This window comes from Ceratosolen solmsi, unplaced genomic scaffold (genome assembly GCF_000503995.2).
Source record: "Ceratosolen solmsi marchali unplaced genomic scaffold, CerSol_1.0 scaffold27, whole genome shotgun sequence".
NCBI classification, from domain to species: Eukaryota; Metazoa; Arthropoda; class Insecta; order Hymenoptera; family Agaonidae; genus Ceratosolen; species Ceratosolen solmsi.
The window spans coordinates 3,124,986-3,146,635 of record NW_011948426.1 but is presented as its reverse complement, the minus strand read 5'-3'; the positions used below and the strand labels follow the sequence as shown (position 1 = coordinate 3,146,635).

The 21,650-nt window shown below is 25.4% G+C and overlaps 3 protein-coding genes across 3 annotated transcripts; all 3 read right to left on the bottom strand.

Moving 5' to 3' along the window:
• Positions 1 to 1,272: 1,272 nt before the first annotated feature.
• On the bottom strand, positions 1,273 to 2,493 carry LOC105363143 (uncharacterized). Its single transcript, XM_011500753.1, has one exon. The coding sequence runs from the start codon at positions 2,446 to 2,448 to the stop codon at positions 1,342 to 1,344; it is 1,107 nt and encodes a 368-aa protein (XP_011499055.1). The 5' UTR covers positions 2,449 to 2,493; the 3' UTR covers positions 1,273 to 1,341.
• A 1,415-nt stretch (positions 2,494 to 3,908) lies between these two features.
• On the bottom strand, positions 3,909 to 4,650 carry LOC105363321 (uncharacterized). Its single transcript, XM_011500989.1, has 3 exons — positions 4,623 to 4,650; positions 4,093 to 4,372; positions 3,909 to 3,950 (listed from the first exon to the last, which is right to left on the bottom strand). The coding sequence occupies exons 1-3, from the start codon at positions 4,631 to 4,633 to the stop codon at positions 3,909 to 3,911; spliced, it is 333 nt and encodes a 110-aa protein (XP_011499291.1). The 5' UTR covers positions 4,634 to 4,650.
• Positions 4,651 to 5,225: 575 nt separating this feature from the next.
• Positions 5,226 to 14,818, bottom strand: LOC105363142 (beta-hexosaminidase subunit beta). Its single transcript, XM_011500751.1, has 6 exons — positions 14,296 to 14,818; positions 13,487 to 13,706; positions 9,211 to 9,332; positions 7,045 to 7,417; positions 5,717 to 6,269; positions 5,226 to 5,472 (listed from the first exon to the last, which is right to left on the bottom strand). Exons 1-6 carry the CDS (start codon positions 14,479 to 14,481, stop codon positions 5,295 to 5,297), a joined length of 1,632 nt encoding a protein of 543 aa, XP_011499053.1. The 5' UTR covers positions 14,482 to 14,818; the 3' UTR covers positions 5,226 to 5,294.
• Positions 14,819 to 21,650: the final 6,832 nt, after the last annotated feature.

Below are 21,650 nucleotides of genomic sequence, written 5' to 3'. Positions count from 1 at the left end.
GCAATGGGATTATATTGCTTTTTTGAGCGACTTTGTCATTATTCTTATTCATTTTATTAAAATAGCTTTTTAAACATACAAATTTATTTAAGTAAAAGTATATTAGTTAAAAGCAATTTATAAGTTTAGTTTTAATTATTATAGAAAGATGTAAAACGTGAAAAACATTTGAAAGAGAGTTATATATAAATACATTTTTCTGTATATTATTTTATTAAAAAAAAAAATTTTTTTTTAAACTTTGTAATATATAAACTGTGTAAAACGTTATAAGTTATTATTAGCAAAGTAATACGTTGAATACATCCAAAAATTAAAAAATTTGTCCACTCACGCGTGATACACATACGATTAATTAATTAATTTATTATTGCTTTTAAAAAATAAGTTGCTAAGCTTTATTAAATTATTTTTATTTATTTTTAAATTATAATCTAATTAGTATAATTTTTATGTATTTATATGCGTATAACGAAAATTTTGGAGAAACATTATAACAGACATTTTATTACCCATTTTATTGAAAATAAAAAAATATGTAAATTTCATGATAGGTTTATAGCATTATTTTAATTAATTTTGCCATTAATTTAATATCACTGTCATTTTTATGTAATGATTTATCTTCAAATTAGTAATAAATTAAAAATTTATATAAAATTTGTTTGTCACAGGTGTGTGGATTAATTAAGTAAATAGATTGTCAAATTTGTATTCTGGTTTTAAAACATTTTATTATTATAATCGGTGAATAAGAATGGGACAGAATTTATACACGAAAAATATATATAGAAAAATTCTATATGTTTGGAAAATTCTCACACTTGTCTTATAGAATTCGTCAAATAATATTGAAATATTGAAATAGTTCAAAATAATATATCGGAACATATTTTCAATGTTAAATACAATACCCGACAGTCTATAGTTTACTTTATTATAATGGCTATATTGTGAAAAAACCTTTGAATAGATTGTGAAATAAATGTGAATGTAGGCAGTCAAATTATATTTCCTATATTCTTTTATATCTATATTTAAGAATATTTAAAATTCAACGTGAATTTTCAAACTTATCAAGAGCTAATTTAATATATTTTAATCAATAATAATAATTTTTTCGCTATTTTGATTATTGTTTTCATTGAAAATACACACGCGTCTACATGTTTATAATTATCAGTAAAGTTATTGGAAAATTCGATTGATAGACACGAATGCTATTAAATAATTTCAAACGATATACATCCGTAATAATTAAACTACAATATATAATGACGAATAATTTATTTAATGTTAACGAACGTTTGTCACAATCACAAGCAATTTTGTACAAACAATTTAAGATACATAAAATTTCTCACTACTAGAACATTTGTGATTTTCAACATTCAGATTTTTTTGATTTGGTATCGATTGTGGTTTTCTAGCAAAGTACGTTAAGCCACCAATAATCTTTGGTTCCTGAAATTCTGGCCAATATGTTAAGTTGCTTTGATTGGTACAATGAGGAGAATTACATTCATTGTGGCAAACATCATTCGGAGGCTGCAATTGTGCTTCATTCTCATATTGAGATTGTGAATCAGCGTCATTGCTATATTGCTCCGAGTATTTTCCATTATCATTACTGGAATTCGTAACTGGAGTAGAGTAATGGGGATATGATTTTTGTGGGGGATACGAAACTCCGGTTTGTTCGTTCAGGAGCTGTTGAGCACGACATTTAAGAGACTTTGGCGCTAATTGCGGATTATCTGAATTTCTTATATTTTCCAATCCATTATATGGCGTTCGTTTTTCTTGCTTTTTAAGGGTTTCCGTAGCGTAAATTGATTGATAATTTTCTAATGCTAATTTATCTTGCGTGCCATTCAATCGCACATATACCGAATCATTTGAATGATTTACCGGTACGTGCTTGTCCTTATCGTTCTTACAATTTTGAATTATTTCAAGAGCCACTGTATCGTTTTGTAGTCCATTGTTTCTTCTTTGCGTATTGACAACTTCTCTTTGTAAACGAATTTTCATTAGGCTTGATGGCTCCACCTTATGCGGACGATTGTTTTCCTGCGAATCGAAAATCATTTTACTTTCCTCTTCATTATTCCTTACGCATTGTTGTTGTTCCTGATTGCTTTGTGCAGCGTTAACAGTAATTTTAGAGGCGCATGCACAGTTAGGTTTGTCGATGGCTTGAGCCGAGTTGTAATTTACGCTATACGATTTTTCTTGCGTTTCGTAATTATTTCTCTTTTGATTTTGTTTTTTAAATTTAAATAAATCTATTTTCGATTTTTTTTGCTCCACCAGTCTGTTTTCGTTCAACATGAGCAGTTGTTTACTTTGCTCCTCAAGCAATCGTTCAAAGTGACGACGTATTAATGGTTCCGAAATTCCTTGTTGGCTCAAAGATGAGACAAGTATTTCTTGATCTTCTATCATTTTCTGAGTAAATTGGAGCGCACCATTGGTACATGGCTGTAAGCATTTAATTGAAATGATTATTAAGGAGGAGCGAGGTTAATAATAAATATTTAGAAGAGATTTAGTTTAAATTTCTATACAGATATGATGTAAATAAGTATAACTGTGATAACTGTTTCAAGAACTTTTTTCATTAAATCAACGCAAATAATTAGTTAATGTATTTCTTACGTATTACTAAAAAATAAAATTTCTAATTGCTTAATGACAAGATTTTTCGATAAGTGAAGAAAAAAGTATGGAAAAAATATATTATTCAGCTATGGTGTAAATACATTTTAAATATACATAAACATATATACATAAATATATTTTATAATATATAATAATATATAAATAATAATATATAATAATTTATAAATATATAATAATATATTTTATTATTATATAGCTTTAAGAAAAAATGGATCGTTTTATTCAATATAACACCATAGCTGAATAATATATTTTATTATATATTTTTTCTTACGTTCTCTTTCAAGTTTAATATATGAACATGAAAATTATAGTTCAGTAAAGTAAATTGTTCCGATAAATATTCAAGTATATTATTATTATATTCTATCATAATCAAGTGCAAAGTTATATATTGTTATATTATTCTTCAGTTTCACTATTAACACTTAAGTTTCTTTATTTATTTCTTGTGAACAAATAAGTTTTTTTCCAACACAATTTTTTGATTAATTTATTGATATCAGTAGATAGAGATATAGTGCTCGATTGATAGACATTTGATATATATTTCATCATAAATAATGAAATTTCAATCGTATCTTTGATATTTTTATATTAATTAAAAAAAATAGATATTATCATTATATGTAATAAAATTATGTAATAAAAATATTTAATAAAATTATATAGATTGTGCACAATAAATAATGATTATCATATAAATTAAATTAATAAGTTGACACAGATTTCAAATAAGTCATATATATTTATATATATAGTTTATTTATGTATATATGTATATATATATATATAGTTTATTTATGTATATATGTATATATATATATATATATATATATCATGTATAACAGTTATATATATATATATATATAACTGTTATATATATATGTATATATATATATATATATCATGTATAACAGTTACAAAGCGGTTTTACTATTTAAAAAAAGATTACCGAAATAGTAATATTTTGTAATTATGTACAACTTTTAACAATAATATATATTTTTATTATGATAAATTGAAATTACATATGTCTTATTTACATTTTTAATTTTATATTTTAAAGTTAAAACATAAAATTTCCTTATTTATATAAATTTATCTGAATATTTAAATATGATTTCAGTCTTAACATAAAGTCGTAACATTCACATATTTTATAACATTAATTATTTATATTAAATTTTAAGCACGCATGGCTAAAAATTAATAAAATTTACTTATACTTGACGTATCGTTCCACTGTGTATTATATTTAATTTCTTAAATCAATTTTTCAATTTTTAAAGGTACAATTTTCATTAAGCATTGCCTCAAAATTTAATTAGGAATTATTTTGGTGAAGCGTCATTTTTAAATTTAAAAATATAAAAAAACAAATAGAAACGAATTAGAAAAACTAACCGCTGTTTTTACGCATGGAGTTTGAGGCTCTTGACTGCATTGATAGGCTGAAGTGGGATTTACACGTGTTTGATATTCTCCAGCAGCTAAAGATTCCGGATGCTGATAGATAATTGGCTTCGCAGGTAATTCAGAATGAACTTTAACATCGCCACGATCATTATCCTGGCAACTTGCAAGCTTCTGTTCTTTTTCATTAAAATTTTTTGAACTTAAATAATTTGACTTATTAACGGCTTCGTGCTCGTATAATTTACTCATCATTTCAGACGTTGAGTTTCTAAAAGCCAAGAAAATTTTCTTTAATTTATACACTCCGTAGATAGTTACATTTATTATTGCTAAATTATTCTTCTTCGCACTTCTACATAGTTATATTTACAAACATTTTCATCGAAATTTTTGCTGATTTGAAAAATATATTTATTAATATTTTTCGAATAAAATAATGATTTTAAGTATAAATTTTTGTGTATATATATTTATGCATTTGAATGGAATTTAATATCAACTAGATTTTCAATTCGTACCTTGTATCCATAATTAATTGCTTATATAGATTTTGATTTCATAATACTGTTTAATAAAGATGTAAAAAAAAAAAAATCCTTTCGGAGGTTAACAAAATTAAACTGTCATCGAATAAAGGAAAATAATGTTATGTGATAATAATAATAATAAATAAAAAAAAAAAAAAAAAAAAAAAAAAAAAAATGAAAGAAAAAGAAAGAAAAAAAAGAAAACTAAAATGAAAAAAAATAAGAGTATAATCTGTGCTTTTATAATAACTAAACTATTACAAGTTATTAAAAGTAATTTTTTTACTTGAAGTTTTTCTTGATTAAATGATTATATCTTAGAAATACTTTAAACACATATATCAACACAAAACATCCTTTACTTTTATCAATTAATGTAAAATTATTTTAAACGGCAAATTAATATTAATAAAAAAGAAAAAAATATAATTTTATTTATTGTGAAAATTTATATTTAATACAGCATACGTACCACCATTATATATAAAGAGATTTAATATATATATTAACTTTAAAATTAAAAACTTAACGAGCTGACGCTGTCAACTGACCGAGTCATCGTTCGAATAAAATGTATTTAATTATTTGAAATACTTTATTATGCATCTCATTTCATACATCAATTGCATTATTTAAACGATTAAATGTAGAGCTAAAATTTCATCAAGTTATACAAAATCCCGGTCCATTAGGTGGCTGTGCAGGAATTCCGCGTCTATTCATACGACATGCGTGTTCCTCCAAGCGTGAAGCAGCATTTTCAATGTTATCGAAGTTTACACTCCACAGCCTTTCTGCTACAGCTGATGCTCGAGGCCACATCCTCGAATGTATATTGGTCCTGTAATATTAATAGCAGTGTTTAATATCTCTAGAGATACTATTTCGATCAATTAGGCTTTTGGATCGATTATCCCAAAAGCGTAAATGTATTTTTGAGCGCACATAATGGTGTCTTATACTTTATTAAGAGTGTCATTGTAATAGTGCATGTAAAGCATTTGTAATGGAATTTGTTAAAGTTGTGAGCATTTCGCAAGACAAAGCTTTTGAGATAATGCGAGAATGTTAAATGCGAGACTGACTGGTCGACGAATTCGGTCCACATGCAGGCCTCGCCGCCCATCACGAGTTTCTTCTGTCCTACAAAGCTCTCCGGGAAATCGAGTGGATCGCATTCGTAAAACTTTATCCAGTCACCACCTTGGGCTATATAGTTTAGATAATAGCAGGTAGAAAGTATCGCTGGGTATCCTGCATTAGTCACCGCCGCTATTTCCTTACGCCAATCACCCGTCCAAATCTGTACCACAGTGTTACGGTACAGTTTTTTCACACGATCGAAAACTTCTTGCCAGACGATCGGTATTATATCATCCTTCAAGGCATTCATGAGTTTCTTATGATGAAGCTCTTCTAACTTCTCGTATCTGCCGGTGATATTACGCTTTTTCATAAATTTCGTGATTTTTGGATTGCTTTTCCAGCAATCGTAAGGCACTTCGTCACCTCCAATATGGAAATATCGGTCCTTAAAGATAATCTTCGATTGCAGGAAAAGATCAGTCGCGAAGTTATAGAATACGCTTTTGGTCGGATCTACTGGGCCTCGTTTCCCATTTGGTTGCCCTTCATCGTCTACAAGAATAATAATTGATTTCAATTTATTATTAATTCACAATAATTAAGGCATGCAGTACATTTGTGGAAATACCTTACGATGTACACGAATAAACTTTTCTGTCGCATGTGAATTGTAATCTTTATTAAAATTTACTGTATGAAAGAGCAATTTAATGTTTCTTTTTTTTTTTATTTATATTATTTTTTTTTTTCTTATTTTAATCTGTGAGAATTCTTATGTAATGCGCGCGACTTTAACAGTCGAGGCGAAAAGTGTTAATAATAAAATATTGATGTAAAATAAAAGGCTTAGCAACATTAAAAATCCGTAAGTATAATAAAAATACATGTTTTCTCGTGTGTAATGAATACATGAAACTTTTAGCGTTGACTTTTAATAGATTTTTAAAATATATAATTATAATTTACATAGCACGTACTTATTCATTAACGTATGTAAATTTCATATACATTTTAAAGGTTTTTATGAATTGGCAATGGTATGCAACAGTGAACGCGTAAAGCGAACGTATAATTGAAATTAAATGTTATTTCACAAGTAAAGAAATGTAATGTAAAAATATTAATGTTACAATAAGTTGTTAAGATATCTAAATTGTTTAAGAATTAAGCAATGAAAATTTACTCATTAATTTAATAGCGATGAAAAATGTATTTCAGTTGTAGCTTTCTAATATTAGGTTAACTTTCAATTGAATAATGAGTTGCTTTTTTTTTTTTTTTTTTTTTTTTTTTTTTTTTTTTTGGAAATAATAATAAATAAAGTAACTGTAGCAAGTGCTGAGGAGTTCTGGATAAGACAATCCCCAGGATTCTGTATGACCGGGTGAGTCGAACTCCGGAATAACTCGAATGCCCAGCAATCGCGCGTATTCGACGATCATTTTCATGTCCTTGGGAGTGTAAACCAATAAAGGATGAAAAGCGCCTTTCTTAGCTAACTCGGGATATTCCGAATTTAGATAAGGGAAGCTGTTGTCGTCAACGATGTGCCAATGCAAGACGTTTAACTTGTTGTAGCTCATGCCGTCTAATGTAAGTAAAATGTCTTGAACTGGGATAAAATGTCTTCCAGTATCAATAAGAAGACCTCTGTGCGGTAGCTTGGGAAAGTCTCTGATTCTCTGCATTCTAATTATCAACTGTTTCATGAAATTTTGTCTAATTTTTATATAATTCACATTTAAATTGATTTTAATATTAATATTGCATATTTTAAGATATATACAAGATTAGAAATATTTAAGGCCTTAGAATAGACAATTTTAATAAAAGTCATTGATAAAAAAAAAAATTAAAATAAAAAAAAAAATCTAATTTTCTAATAATAGTAATAATTAATAATAATAATAGAAGTATATTTAATATTATTATTTTATTTAAATTAACATGATATTTAACATATTTCTATTTTATAAATTTTTATTAATATTTTATATATTTTATATTGTTTTTTTTATTGATCAGAACTTTTAAAATCAATTCCCCTAAAGTTTTGTCTGATTAATTTAAAATATCTTTTAAGCAATTAACACAATGAAGATTAATGATTCTTAAAAAACTAATCACTGATATATTTGAATATTTTTATATAGAAATTACTGCTTTTATTTGATAAATAATAATAAATAAAATTCCTCCCAATGCTTTCAAAAGTTACAAATTATGATATGCATAAATTCTTTTTTTAGAGTTTAATTACGTATTCCCCCCTTATTTAATGCAACAAAATTATAATATTAATGATTAAAACTTATCAGAGAAATCATAAAGAAAATCTTTATTTATGAAATTGATATTTTGTATAAGCACATAAAACATTTTGAATTATACGAATTTATTTTATATTGAAAAGTTGTATAAAATTATTATAACTTTACTTTTATTAACACTTTACTTTATTACAATGTTGAAAGATTCCGATTGATTGTATAATCTAGTGAATATACTTCTGAATTCATTTATATATTTTGTTTTGATAATATATGTTCACATACATTACATTAACATGTATCGCCGATGAATTTAAATTCACAAACATATCATACATGTATACGTATTAATGAAATCCTTTAATGAATATAGATGAAGGAAAAATAAAATTCTAATAAAAAGTTATAGGTGAGTAAGTAGAGTATATTTAAATACAATTAAAAATAAATTCATCATTTGTGAAAAATGTAGGGCCCTTTTTGATTATTTTTATTGGCTTTTCGTGACAGATGGTAATTGCATTGACTTACTAGTTTTTGTAAGTTTTTGAAATATTGCAGATTGTAAATGGAATTTTTCATTTGATTTTAGTTATTTGTTTGAAAATTGAATATTGTATTGAATGAATAATTGCTACTCAATTCGCTATCTTTTAATTTAGGAATTTCACATTTTTTTTTTATTAGTGATATAAAATGAAATAAAATGTTTGTAAGCAGCCATTAGTTTTTACATGTTTCCATTCAAATAAAATTAATTGATGAAAGAACTTTAATATTATGAAGATTAAAATTAAAATTACTCCCTATTAAGTGTTCTTTCAATGTAAAATACGAAAGATTATTATACGTCTTTTGCTTTATTCCTATTTATCTTGATCGATATAATATAAATAATTCCTTCATAATACATCGTTTGGAAAATTTTTAAATAATAAAACATAGTACATTAAAAACTATATTATAAATATTTTATCATGAAGCTAAATTTTAACCTACAATATTTAAGTTCGCTATTGAAATAGCGAAATTTTTTTAATGCATATGTTCATGCAAATTCACTATTAATTTTTGGTAAATACAATTCTAAATATAATTTATTATATTATCACAGTTATATTTTCTATGAATTTATTGAGGTTAATGTTTGAATATTTATAGATAATGTTTGAGCTTGAAAATATGTTTACTTACTAATATTGTGATTGTAATTTTATACATACTCCATTAGATGTTGGAACAATAAGCTGAGAGAAAGTTTCAAGTCCTCGGAGTGCACCCCAAACTGAATTACATATCAATATTGCCGTTTCATGGTCATCAATATTTGGTATTATTAAATCATCTGCAATGATATTAAATGTTTATTTTATATTATAAATTATTATGCCGAAACGAATGGATAAAAATAAAATAATATATACAAATTATAATATAATAATGTAATATAATATTAAGATTTAATAGTATCTCTATTAATTAATCTCAATACGTTCAAAACAAACTATTAAGTAGGGAAAATTAGCTAATTTAAAATAGTTATAAATAATCTTATTCAAATTTTATCTAATGTTTTTATAAATTATTATATTTATATGATTATAAGCAATTACTTACTAGTGTTAATCAAATGAAAATAAGGTAAATGTTTTTTTGAAATGGTTTTTCTATTTTACTACCACTGCATAGAAAATATGTAATCCAGAACTAATCTTAACATTACTATTAATAAATTTTTGTTTAATGTACCAATTAATATACAGTTATCAAACGCTTCGCTTATACATTTAATAAAGTTTTCTAACGTTTGTAATTCCTTATTGACATGTATAGAGTTGGAGAAAAAAAAAAAAATATATATATATATATATAAGAAAATTATACTTAAATAATGTAAATTTTAATAATTGATCATATAACTTCATTTTCTCATTTCTCACAATAATTACGAATAAACTTAATGTTTCACATTATGTTCATGATTTTCGTGATTAAATAATTATTTGTATAAGGCATTTTCTAATTATTCGTATGAATTGAATATAATATTGAGTATTACTATTTTTTTTTCAGATATAAAATATTAATAACATAACGGTATTCGGACAAATAATTGATAACACAAGGGTGTACAATTAATTAGATTGAATTATAGTAATATAAGGTTATTACTATACGACGGGACAAAAAAACTGAAAAAGAATTATAACTATTTTAAGTATATTTGTGAAAATATGAATTATGAGTTATTTTGTTATTATATTTTTAATTATTTATTAGTTGTTATTAGTTATTATATTTATTGTCATTAATTATTATTTATTAGTTATTATTTATTGTTATTGGTTGTTATATTAGTAACTGTCTTCATTTATCGTTCGTCAACTTTTTCTTTTCCAATAATTTTTACATATGAGCGTAAATTGAAAGCCAACGGTAAATAGTGGTATAAATTATATTAAAGCAAGCACTAATTTAATTGTTTTTATATTTCTTTTACCGCATAGAAGAAGCCTATAGTTTTTATACGTACGCCTTCACTTAATTATAGTCAGACAATTAAATGAGAATGAAAAGTATTTGTAGTATAGAAACAAAGTTCATTATATTTTACTTGTATATTTTTACCACTGATTATTAATATGTCAAATCGTGGTAATCAGAAAAATGAAAAAAAAAAAAAAAGAAAAAAAAAAAGAAAAAAGAATGAGGATTAAACAATTGAAACAAGCAAAAAAATAAAATAATTATAAATGCATTAATCAGTACTTAATTATTTATATCGTATCTTATGGTCCAGTTCCATGTGAACTGATACGACACATAAATTAATAAAAAAAATATGCTTTAATGCTTCGACTGATTGAAGCTGTACACTCGATAAAGTAAAAATAAGCACAATTATATTTTCTCACGAATGATTCATAGTGCACACATGATTCTTCGTGTAATTATTAACAAGCAAATATGCGATGTTGAGAAAAATGAATTTATACAGCACTCCATGATATTATTTGAAGTGGCAGATAAGAGAATATGATGAAAGGATCAGTGATCTGTACAAATAATGAAGGAAATGAGTAAATATAGAATCACCAATAATTTGAAAGTACATAAAACGCAAAATAAATTAAGCAAATTGAAATGGAATAGAGGAATACTTTTACAAATAAATGAAAATGTGCTTTTAGTAAGCAGCATTATAGAGGAATAAATAAAAAAACATGCTACCTTGTTCATTAAATTCAATAGTTTATAAAGTTAAAATATCGAAGAATAAAATTATTAGGCAATATTCGTTATATTTAATGTATAATTTACTTAATGATAAACAGTTGAAGAATAACGATTACATCTCGACAGTAACAAATATCAACTGCATACAATAGCAAATATTTATAATAAAAGTATAAAATCTTATTGCCATGATAAGTGATAATATATAAATTATTTACATATTATTATATTTGGTCGATCTCGTTGAATTAAATTTATATGGTCTTTACTCTTATATTGTCAAAATTAATAGTAACATGTTTAATAAAGTTTATTTGAATGATACATGCCATAATCAATTGTATCACAATGATTCCCTTCTTCTTCTTCTTCTTCTTCTTCTTCTTCATTTTCTTGTTAATATTATAGCTGGTTTTGGAGTTGTTATTATGATTGTTGTTTTTATTGTTGTTATTGTTGTCGTTGTTGTTATTATTATATCATTATGATTATATAATAATAATAATAATAATAATAATAATAATAATAATTATTATTATTATTATTATTATTATATAAATATCGTTATATATTATTATGTAAAGCAATGTGTGCACAAGTTTTCAAGCTGTGCCGGAAAATTTACGAAAAAAAGTCTATAAGGCGAATTAGTCAGCAATGCTAAATAATAGTTTGTAAACAGAGCGATGGGGATGTTATCATCAGAGATTCTCGGTGTCCCAGGTAATAACGTATGCTGACTACTAGTAAGGCTCGCGAATTTTATTGGTTTAGTCGGGGAACGAACAATTAGCCATCCATGTCAAGCCGAGTGAAAGGTGTGTATGTGTATGTGACGATCCGAGTTCGTGATCAGACTGCTCGTGATGTTGATTACGGTTAATTAGAACAAGTGCCGATGATAACATCTATCATTGCCAGCTAACGATCAATTATTGCCCAACCGCAATCTGAGTAGATTAATTGAAATTTTATAATTATACTCGGTTGTTTGAAATTTTTAAATATTATATTGCTTTTATATGCATGCGTACGTAGGTGTTTATGCGCGCGTGTGCGTGCGTACGTGCGTCGCCAATTATTAGTTTAAGAGAATAATTGAGAGTATAAAAATCATTAATAATCAACATTGTAAAGAGCAAAGGTGTTAAGAAGAAATTTTAATTAATATTTTAAATATAATTTTAATAATATTTTATAAGTAATTCAAATATTAATAAATGGCAATCGATCGTACCGAGTCCTTAAAAATGTATTTATGGAAATGACTTTTCAATGCTTAATAAAATATATCTATTTTTACATTCACATAAACTTATCATACTAAACTGAATACAAAATTGCTCAAATTTATTAAATTTTTCTTTTTTTTTTATTTCTTTTTAATTTTGATATAATAATAAATGTTGAACTTGCTTTTACTTTTGGATTATAATTCAAACAGTCTTATCATTATTATTATCAGCATTATGGATTTTATACGGGGATAAATAAAAAATTGAAATTTTTTAAATCGAAATACCGTTTCAATGAAATGATATTTATATGAATAAACAGTGAAGGCAGTGGAGATTATACAGTGAAGGTTTGGACTTTGCGTATTTATGGAGTCGATGATTATGATATTTTATAACTTAAATCACGCGCATTTTAATGTAAGTAAGAAAAGTATTTTAATCGAGAAATAAAACGAATCAGTTAGCAAAAACAATCGATATTTAATATAGAAACTATTTTTTTTTCTGTCATTAATTGTCAATTAAATTCGAATTAAAATTTTTTTACCATTAATTTTCTATCTGCGTAATAAAAATTTAATGTTTTTTATTTATTGTGTCTTTTACAGGTTTTATATTTTGGCCTTCATTAATAACTCACTTTTGGTGTGTAAACAATACAAGTAAATAATGCAATAAATTCGAATAATAAATAATTTATTCAATTTAACATTAAACGATATGGCTGAATAAGATAAAATAATATTTTTTAATAGATCCAAATCAAGTTGATATAATATTTCTATCTCAATTTCATTGAATTTAATTCACAATATGTTTATAATTTTTTTACTTATAAGTGAATCTTTATGCTGAATTTTTATGCGCCATTACGTATAATTTTAAACTTTATTCGATATTCAAAATATTTTACATAAATTAATCTAATATTGTTTGGTCTAATTTTTGGATAATTTTTAAAATTTTTTTTATTTTACTTCAGTCAGTTTATAGCGTATTTTGATAATAGAGTATACATACTTACAGGTTTCATTCATATTTATATGCGGTTGCATTTCACAGGGATTGTTTACATGAATTTGAATTTGATTAATATATTGAATATTCTCAAAATCGTTGGTCTCATCCTGTTGCAGGTCCTTTTTATGTTTAATAAGTTTTTCTGCTATAATATAATCATTCATAAGTATGTCTTTATACTTTCTAATTGCCTTTTCGAGTATATCACAGTTTTCATTGGTGATCTGGAAAAAAAGTAGTACACATAGTTAATTCATTTATCATATATTCCAAACTTAGAATGTTATTCAATCGATTTTTATTAATTTAAAAAATATGACATAGTTATTATATCACTATTACACGCGCACTACTAATAACATTCTCAATATAACAAAATATTTTTATCTATATGTAGATTACATTGGCTTGAATAATTTTAGCTGTATCAAAGATTGAAAACTGGCATAAACTTTATTTGAAGAGCGAAACAATTGGTAAATCTATATTTCAGTGTAATAAAATTAATAGAAAATTACATAAGAAGCTTAATGCCGAAATTTTTCTTCGGTTGCACCATCAAATTGATACTTAGGTAAAGAATATTAATTTCACTAACAACAAAAACAATTTTACTTAGGTGAGAAAATAAATAAAGCACATTCCAAAAATATCCGACGCGCGTATAATCTATATTATGGGCAAAGAAGCAAGACCGACAAGATTTTAATTGCCACTTTTTTAAGGGCAGGAACGTGCGCCAACGTGAGTGAAAGCCTAATATATCTCTTTTTGTTTTTAATTCACTTGACGCGTGAGTAACGTGTAAAGCACCTGAAAATCGAAGCGATCCGGATGAATTTGAAAATCTCTATCGAAAATATCTTTGATCGTGGGCATGGGCCAAGGCTCGCCCTCGGTTGGTTGGACCCATGGGCCGATTTTCTTATTAGATGCCACTTGCGAGACTACCAACAATAATGTATAGATAAGCAAGCAGATAAGCCCGGCCCTTGGCATTGCCTCTGCTTGTCACCGATAAGCTTCTCTTGTCGTTTGTCCTGTAGCGAATGTGACGACACGCGCGTAATGTCTGAGCTCCGACTTCGCACTGATTTCTCGTTGCGTCGAACCGCCGTTCGGTGGCGTCTTTGGTCCCCGGATGGGTAGAGTCTCCCTCGATCAAACGATAAATAGCATTAAAATTGTTGGCCAGCTGAGCTAGAGACTACTACATGGTCGCGTTTAAAATTCAATTATTTATTAGTCTATAATGGGATTGGGCTTATCCCTCTTTTTAAACTACTGGCCGTTCAAAAAGGTTTATCCATCTTTTCAGTTTCGGAGTATCTTTGCAAGTAAATTTTATCTTATTCACAATAATCATTTAATTATCTAACAATTTAAGTATCTCTGCAATTTACTTATTTAGTATTGCTTTTTAATTATTATCCATGTTATTATGTTCTAATATTTTTCGATAATAAGTAGTTTGAAGATTAAGAAGATCTATTTTATCAATATTAATGATCTATTCGGCAATGTTTAGCTAAGAATTTAATAGAATTTCTCTTGAAGATTAAAATGAAGATTTCTCCGAACCTTTATGAAATTATGAAATTAATAAGCAACTGTTTAATTTGCCACATTACGTATTTTTGTATTCTTATTATTATTTGTACTTTTTTTATGTATACTTAACCATTAGAATAATTATAATTTTTAATACATAAAACATCTTTACAAATAATGTCAATAGCAATAATTTTTAATGAATATTTTATTTATATTCTATTCTATTTTTATTTATTTAGTAAGAATGAGAGAGGGGAGAGAAACACAGAGAGAGAGAGAGAGAGAGAGAGAGAGAGAGAAGAGAGAAGAGAGAAGAGAGAGAGAGGATAATAAAAAGAGGAAAAAGTGATGTGTAGCTTAGAGATTTATAGCTAAAGTTACTTTGCTCTTTTTAATGATGATAATGAAATTAAAGTTTTAGTACTTCGATGATGAATATTTGATGGATGACTTTTTTTTTCTCTAGTGATTTTTTTATTTTGTTTATTAGCTATCATGAATTAAGTCTATTGCATTGAATCCAAATAAATTGCTATTTAAGATATGTTCACATCTTCTATGGAACTTGAAAACCATTTATTAATATTTGCTACATGTTGGATGTCTTCTACGATTCAAAATCATATCAATTACTTCCCTATTCACTCATTAAGATTAGTCTGACTCCATAATAGTTTTTTATATTTCTGAATTACTTTCAGGAATGCTTATCATGTTAATACAATATCTACATTATTTTTAATTCGAATTACTTATGTTCGTGGTGTCGAGTATTCACTATTCGCTAAGATAAAGAGTATTAACAGAACAAATAATATTTAATACATTCTAATAATATAAAAATAATATAATACATTTTCCAAATATGATAGTCAACTTTGCACATAATAATATGAAAAATTAATAAATTACCAATAATTACAATTTTTCGCTAAATAAAAAGAAAATCATTTTAATATAATATTTTAAAAATATATATATATGAAAGATTAAATTCACTCAATTACGGATTGCAGTAGTTTCTAAGCGAAATAAAAAGTGGGAGAGGTATGACGGCGCGAGCATTTGTTTTGTAAAAACTGACTAACGAATTCAAAGAATTGCTTATAACATAAAAACTCGAATATACTACTATAATTTCAAAAATGTAATAACAAATTAACTCTACGAGGCTATGCCCTGTTTACGCCACGACAAATATCGGCATTGCAATGATCACCTATGCAATTTCAACGTAGCTTGTTTATACGAGAATATTTAAGGGGCTGCACTCTTACCAATTCAATCAAGCAATAATCAAGATCAAATTATTGTTCTACAAGTCAATGCCATTTACACAGAGATCGCCTTCTTACAAGTCAAATACCACTTATATAGAGCTCACATCCAATACACAACGATCTATCTCCACACACTTAAGCTACGCTATTATACACGTTCTTACGAATCATTAAAACACGACTCCGTGAACTAAGTAAGCAGCAATACCAAAACCAAGGCATCATTGCCATTCATCAGTGACGTCATACACCAGCGCCCCAAACAGGCCTCTCCAGCGTATCGGTAGCAGCAATCGATGGCGTCAATCACGCATCATACCACAAGAATGCACTTATAAGATTATCATCACTCACATTACCTGAAGAAACTCTCCCCTATTCATTGTATCATACACTCATTTCGATATTCATAGATTATTAACTATTCATTATTTATTATATACAATAAAAGGGAAAATCAACTCTTATAAAGGCAGTATTGAATTATTGCATTGTCCATTCCACTTGCCAGCAAGCCTCCCTTCACCATCTCAGGGAAGCGTTTTTAGTCTGATCTCAGACACACTCCATAATAAAATGTATTCTGGTATATATGTGAGGCACACTTACATTACGTGTAAAACCAAATGAAGCAGTACCGACTAATCTTCAAAAGATCTTATTACAATAACGATGTAACCATTGTTTCTAAATATAATTTGAATATAAAAATAATTAAGATACAAGAATATACTATAATAAGAAAAGAAAAAAAAAACCCTAGATATTCAATTATTTATTTATTGGCGCAAATAAATAATAAATACTTACACTACAAATGTTAACTCCAATTCTTTAAAAAGCGCATACTTCGTCGTCGGTAATATGAAATGGACGGGTTTCCGTACACTCGTTGTTATCAAGGATTCTTATCTAAGTCTTCTGCAATGTATATTCTGCATGCACCAGGATATTTGGGAAGCACGAAAGACCCCAGTCGAGGACAATAGAATTTTCTCCAGCTTAAGTATCCTTAGTTGGGAGTTTAACTTTATCTACGTAAGGGGTAAATTTGAATTTTACCGTCGGACTGCGTATACAAACACAAAGATTAAAAAGAGAAAAAAAAAATTGACACAATTTTAATTTTTCTATCTCGTCCATTCACAATCATTTAATTTGAAACATAATGACTTTCAAAAATGAAAATTTCACGAAATTAATAAAAATATTTATGACAATAATATTGCTCGTATTAAAGTTGCATGTTAATTTTCAGTTTTAGTTTACGTTTCAATCAACGCTTAATGTATTTAATTTATACGTGTCATGTTATCTCTATCGTAAATATCATTAAACAAAATAATATAGACTTATTCGCATTAATTGTTATTCGAATAGGAATTATTTCACTCATTTTTCGGTTGCTTGGCTTCTTTACTGCAAATATATTACGATTAATCGATTACATTGTGACCACATAAATCAACGCTGAATATTTTCTTTTGCCTTAAATATAAATTTTTATAGCCAATTCATACTTTGTTTACTCTCTCATAATATTTATAAATATTTTCTGTTATGAATTTATTGATAAATGCTGTAATGTTGTTGATTGATTATTGTTATGGCTTGTTATGATTCGCTGTTGTTTATTTAAGTTCTGCAATGTAATTAACAGTTGTTGATGCATATTCCAATTGGCATTACATAGATTAAATTAAATTTGTGTATGCATTATAGAATTTTTTGGTTTATTCTACACTTCCTATGATTGTGCATATAAAATTTTTATAAAAGCTTCGCATGAAGTTTTTAAAATCTTTGTGTGAATGCATAGATTGTCTTCTATAAAGTTCTGTATAATAAATAAAACAAAATTGTATTAAATATAATGATGAAAGAAATTCCTTGTTTCATTAATATTTTCATTAGGCAAATATTATTAAATTCTTTTCAAATTTTCATATTCTCAAAAATGCATTCATTAGCCTAATTAAATGCCAAAAATATTTTAGTATTATTACGCATTGCTTATAATTTCATTAAAATATAATGTTTCCTGTTATTAATGTGAATAAGAAGAAATATTTTAATAAATTTTAACGTGTATCGACTTCAAATAATATAGATTGTGTTCATTTTATTACATATTGTCTTCATTTTCATAATATAAATTCTTATCAGGTACAGCTACTTAACAGTAGTCTCAGGTAGTTAAAAGTACTAGTTGAAACAAATTTGATTTTAGTTTAAATTTCTTTATAATTGTTTCCAATAAAAAATTATATTACAGCTTTGTTATTGCAACAACATAACTTCATTAGCGTGTAATCTCAAACTATTAAAAACTGCTTTTTATAAATAATGCAATCCAAACTTCAAGCTAATCTCGCAAGAAAAAAAAATGTATTTATTGATTATTATAATTGACTATGTAAGAAACTCGAAAATTAAGTTAGAAATTATAAATTTCAAGATATGCACAATACAATAAATAAATAAATAAATATATATATATATATATATATATATGTTTGTGTATATTGTAATTATATAATTTTCAAATCGATTTAATTTTCTACAGCACTTGATCGTCATTTGCTTTTACATTTATATATTTATTTATTTTATGTTAAAATTTAGACTGAAAAAAATTTCATTTCTTTAAATATTTATAAAATTTTATAATATTTGAAACAAATTCGAAAAAATTATTACACATATGGATTAAAAATTCACTAAAATATACTAGAATTTTCAGATACTTTTCATATTATTTATTTTAAGTAATTTAGAAGACACAATTATGTTACTTTCAATATTAAAATACTGACGAGGCGAATTGAATGAACCGTGTGTATGTACTGAACACCATTAATTACTTATAGCCAATATATAATTTCTAGAGCTGAACGAATACGATTAAACAACAATCGTGATTCTTTTGCCCACTTCTTATTAACTGATATGAGCAAATGAACAATACCGACAATTGAATTGTATTAATAATATGTATTGTAAACTCCTTATTTACAACAAAATATACTGCTTACAACGTGTCTATCCTTATACTCATATAATAAAAATGCAATATATAAATTTGTTAAAAAATAGTTTATGGTTTTTATCAATAAATTTTATTTGAGCGATTCAAATACAATAATATTTAAAGTTAATTTACATCGTTTAGATATTACTTTAATGTATTTTAATATATGTGTATATATATATATATATATATATATATATATATATATATATAATGATAATCGATTATACTATTTGTCAATTAATAAGCAACTTGATATTATATTCAATTATGACATATAATAGAAAAGATTTATAAATTATATCAATCAGCAATTCTATACAATAAATAATAGACTGCTATTTTGTTCTTCAGATATTTTTTATTACAATATAATTTTTTACTTTAAGTAATTTTTATTATTTGGAAAATTGCATGTCGTATAACACCAACCGAATTTTGCTTCATCTACTTCTGTGTCAATATTTTTATTTCACTATAAAGATTTTCTACAGTATAAATCAAATTATTTTAAAAGTTAATTTATAAAGATAAAAATATATAAAAATATAGTTTTGGCATTGGGGGAGGGGGAGGGGGAAGGCTTCTTTCTATATAATATTTCTTCTTCTATATAATAAATGGAAAACAATTTGATTAATATGATTTTTAATTGAAAAGAATAAGAACAACCTTTGTAAATAATATCATAACGATAATATTCATCAATTTATTATAAGTTTAGATTATCAATTAATTTCTTATTATTTTTAATTTTAATTTACAATGTTATCATGTCATAGGTATAAGCCAATTGTTTTGTGTGGGATACAAGTGATATCATCGCATCAATTAATATTAAAAATAAACTTACTCAGGAAAATTAGAATTATTGCAATTATTTCTATTTTCGGTTTAATATATGTATTATTACAATACTTATTTTTTAACTAATTTAATGTTAACGATTATGTGACTAATTGAGTAATAATTTTGTGTTTGCTTGTAAGCTGATCTGTACATAGTGAATTAATTCCATGCATGAATTATAATTAATTGAATTCGAACGGAAATTTATCTAAAAATCTTAGATTAATTGTTTAACTCTACATATTTGAGTATTTGCAGTATTGGTTTGCCGTTACTTTTATTATTGTTTATTATCAAAAATTCTCATCGATGCTTTTCACAGATATACAGAAAAATTTTCGCTAGAATTGCTCTCATATTCTAAGCAAGAGTATTGTGTTTAACAGAAACCTCATTGTATTTAGCTGGAAATCTAACTTTCCTACTGAATCTGTTAAATTCAATTTCACTATTTATCTGTACAAAAAAAGTATATTCACAATCTAAATATCAATAATTAATTTAGATTTTAAACATTCTTATAAAAGTCCGATTTAATTAAAAAAAAAAGATTGTCAATAATATTAATTATTTATATGTATGATCATAACTATAAATATTAATTACTTTATACTTAAATGCCATTGATAATGAATTCTACTGACAATTAAAAATGACAAATATAAACTGTACAAGTACTAACTTCATTGCTTTTTTCTTACTGTAAATGAACATTAATATAGATTAATGATGAACGTTGAATAATTAAAATTAAACATAAACTTAAGAAATTTACATAATTATTAATTTTAAGAATCAAATGAAATATTGCGAACGACTATTCGCTTTTTAATTTTTTCCGAGGAACTTTTTATGACGATAATGCTAAAAGAAAAAGCTTATATCGTAATTTAATTTTTAGCAAGATATTTGTTTGAAGTCGACAAGTTTTGAATAGTTGTAGTTGTAATATACATTTTTTTTTTTTTTTTTTTTTTGTTTATGAAGTTTTAGTAAAACATAATTTCGTTATAAATAGATTTTTTTTTAGTTTGTTTTTGAATTTCATATAGTGAAAATTATTATAAATTTAAAGTATGACTTAAGAAGCGAACCAAACTATTAAAATAATTTTTGAGAGATATTATGAAATATTTTAATGAAACTTAATAATTCTAAATATTCATTATGATACCAATGCATTATATATTTTTTTTTTTTTACTGAAATTCGAATTATTTAGAAGTATTAGTAATAATTCAATAACCTTAATATAAATGTTGTTTAATATAGTATATATTTTGTTAATATATTATATTTAATTACTGTATCTAATTAATATTATTTATTTATAATAATATAATATAAATGCATAAATTAATAACATTAGGAATTCATTTAAAAACTAGAGCGTAAGAAATATTTTACTGTAAAATTCATGCTAAGATTGTGAGTTTTATTTTGAAATTTGTACT

What these genes read in the sequence shown, in the direction of transcription:
- LOC105363143 (XM_011500753.1), bottom strand. Translation starts at nt 2,448, where the DNA reads ATGATAGAAGATCAAGAAATACTTGTCTCATCTTTGAGCCAACAAGGA.
- LOC105363321 (XM_011500989.1), bottom strand. An exon ending in CTCCATGCGTAAAAACAGCG is followed by an intron (nt 3,951 to 4,092) that starts GTTAGTTTTTCT and finishes AATTGATTTAAG; the next exon opens with AAATTAAATATAATACACAG.
- LOC105363142 (XM_011500751.1), bottom strand. Translation starts at nt 14,481, where the DNA reads ATGCCAAGGGCCGGGCTTATCTGCTTGCTTATCTATACATTATTGTTG. An exon ending in CGGATCGCTTCGATTTTCAG is followed by an intron (nt 13,707 to 14,295) that starts GTGCTTTACACG and finishes CTTTTTTTCCAG; the next exon opens with ATCACCAATGAAAACTGTGA. An exon ending in TATAAATATGAATGAAACCT is followed by an intron (nt 9,333 to 13,486) that starts GTAAGTATGTAT and finishes ATATCATTGCAG; the next exon opens with ATGATTTAATAATACCAAAT.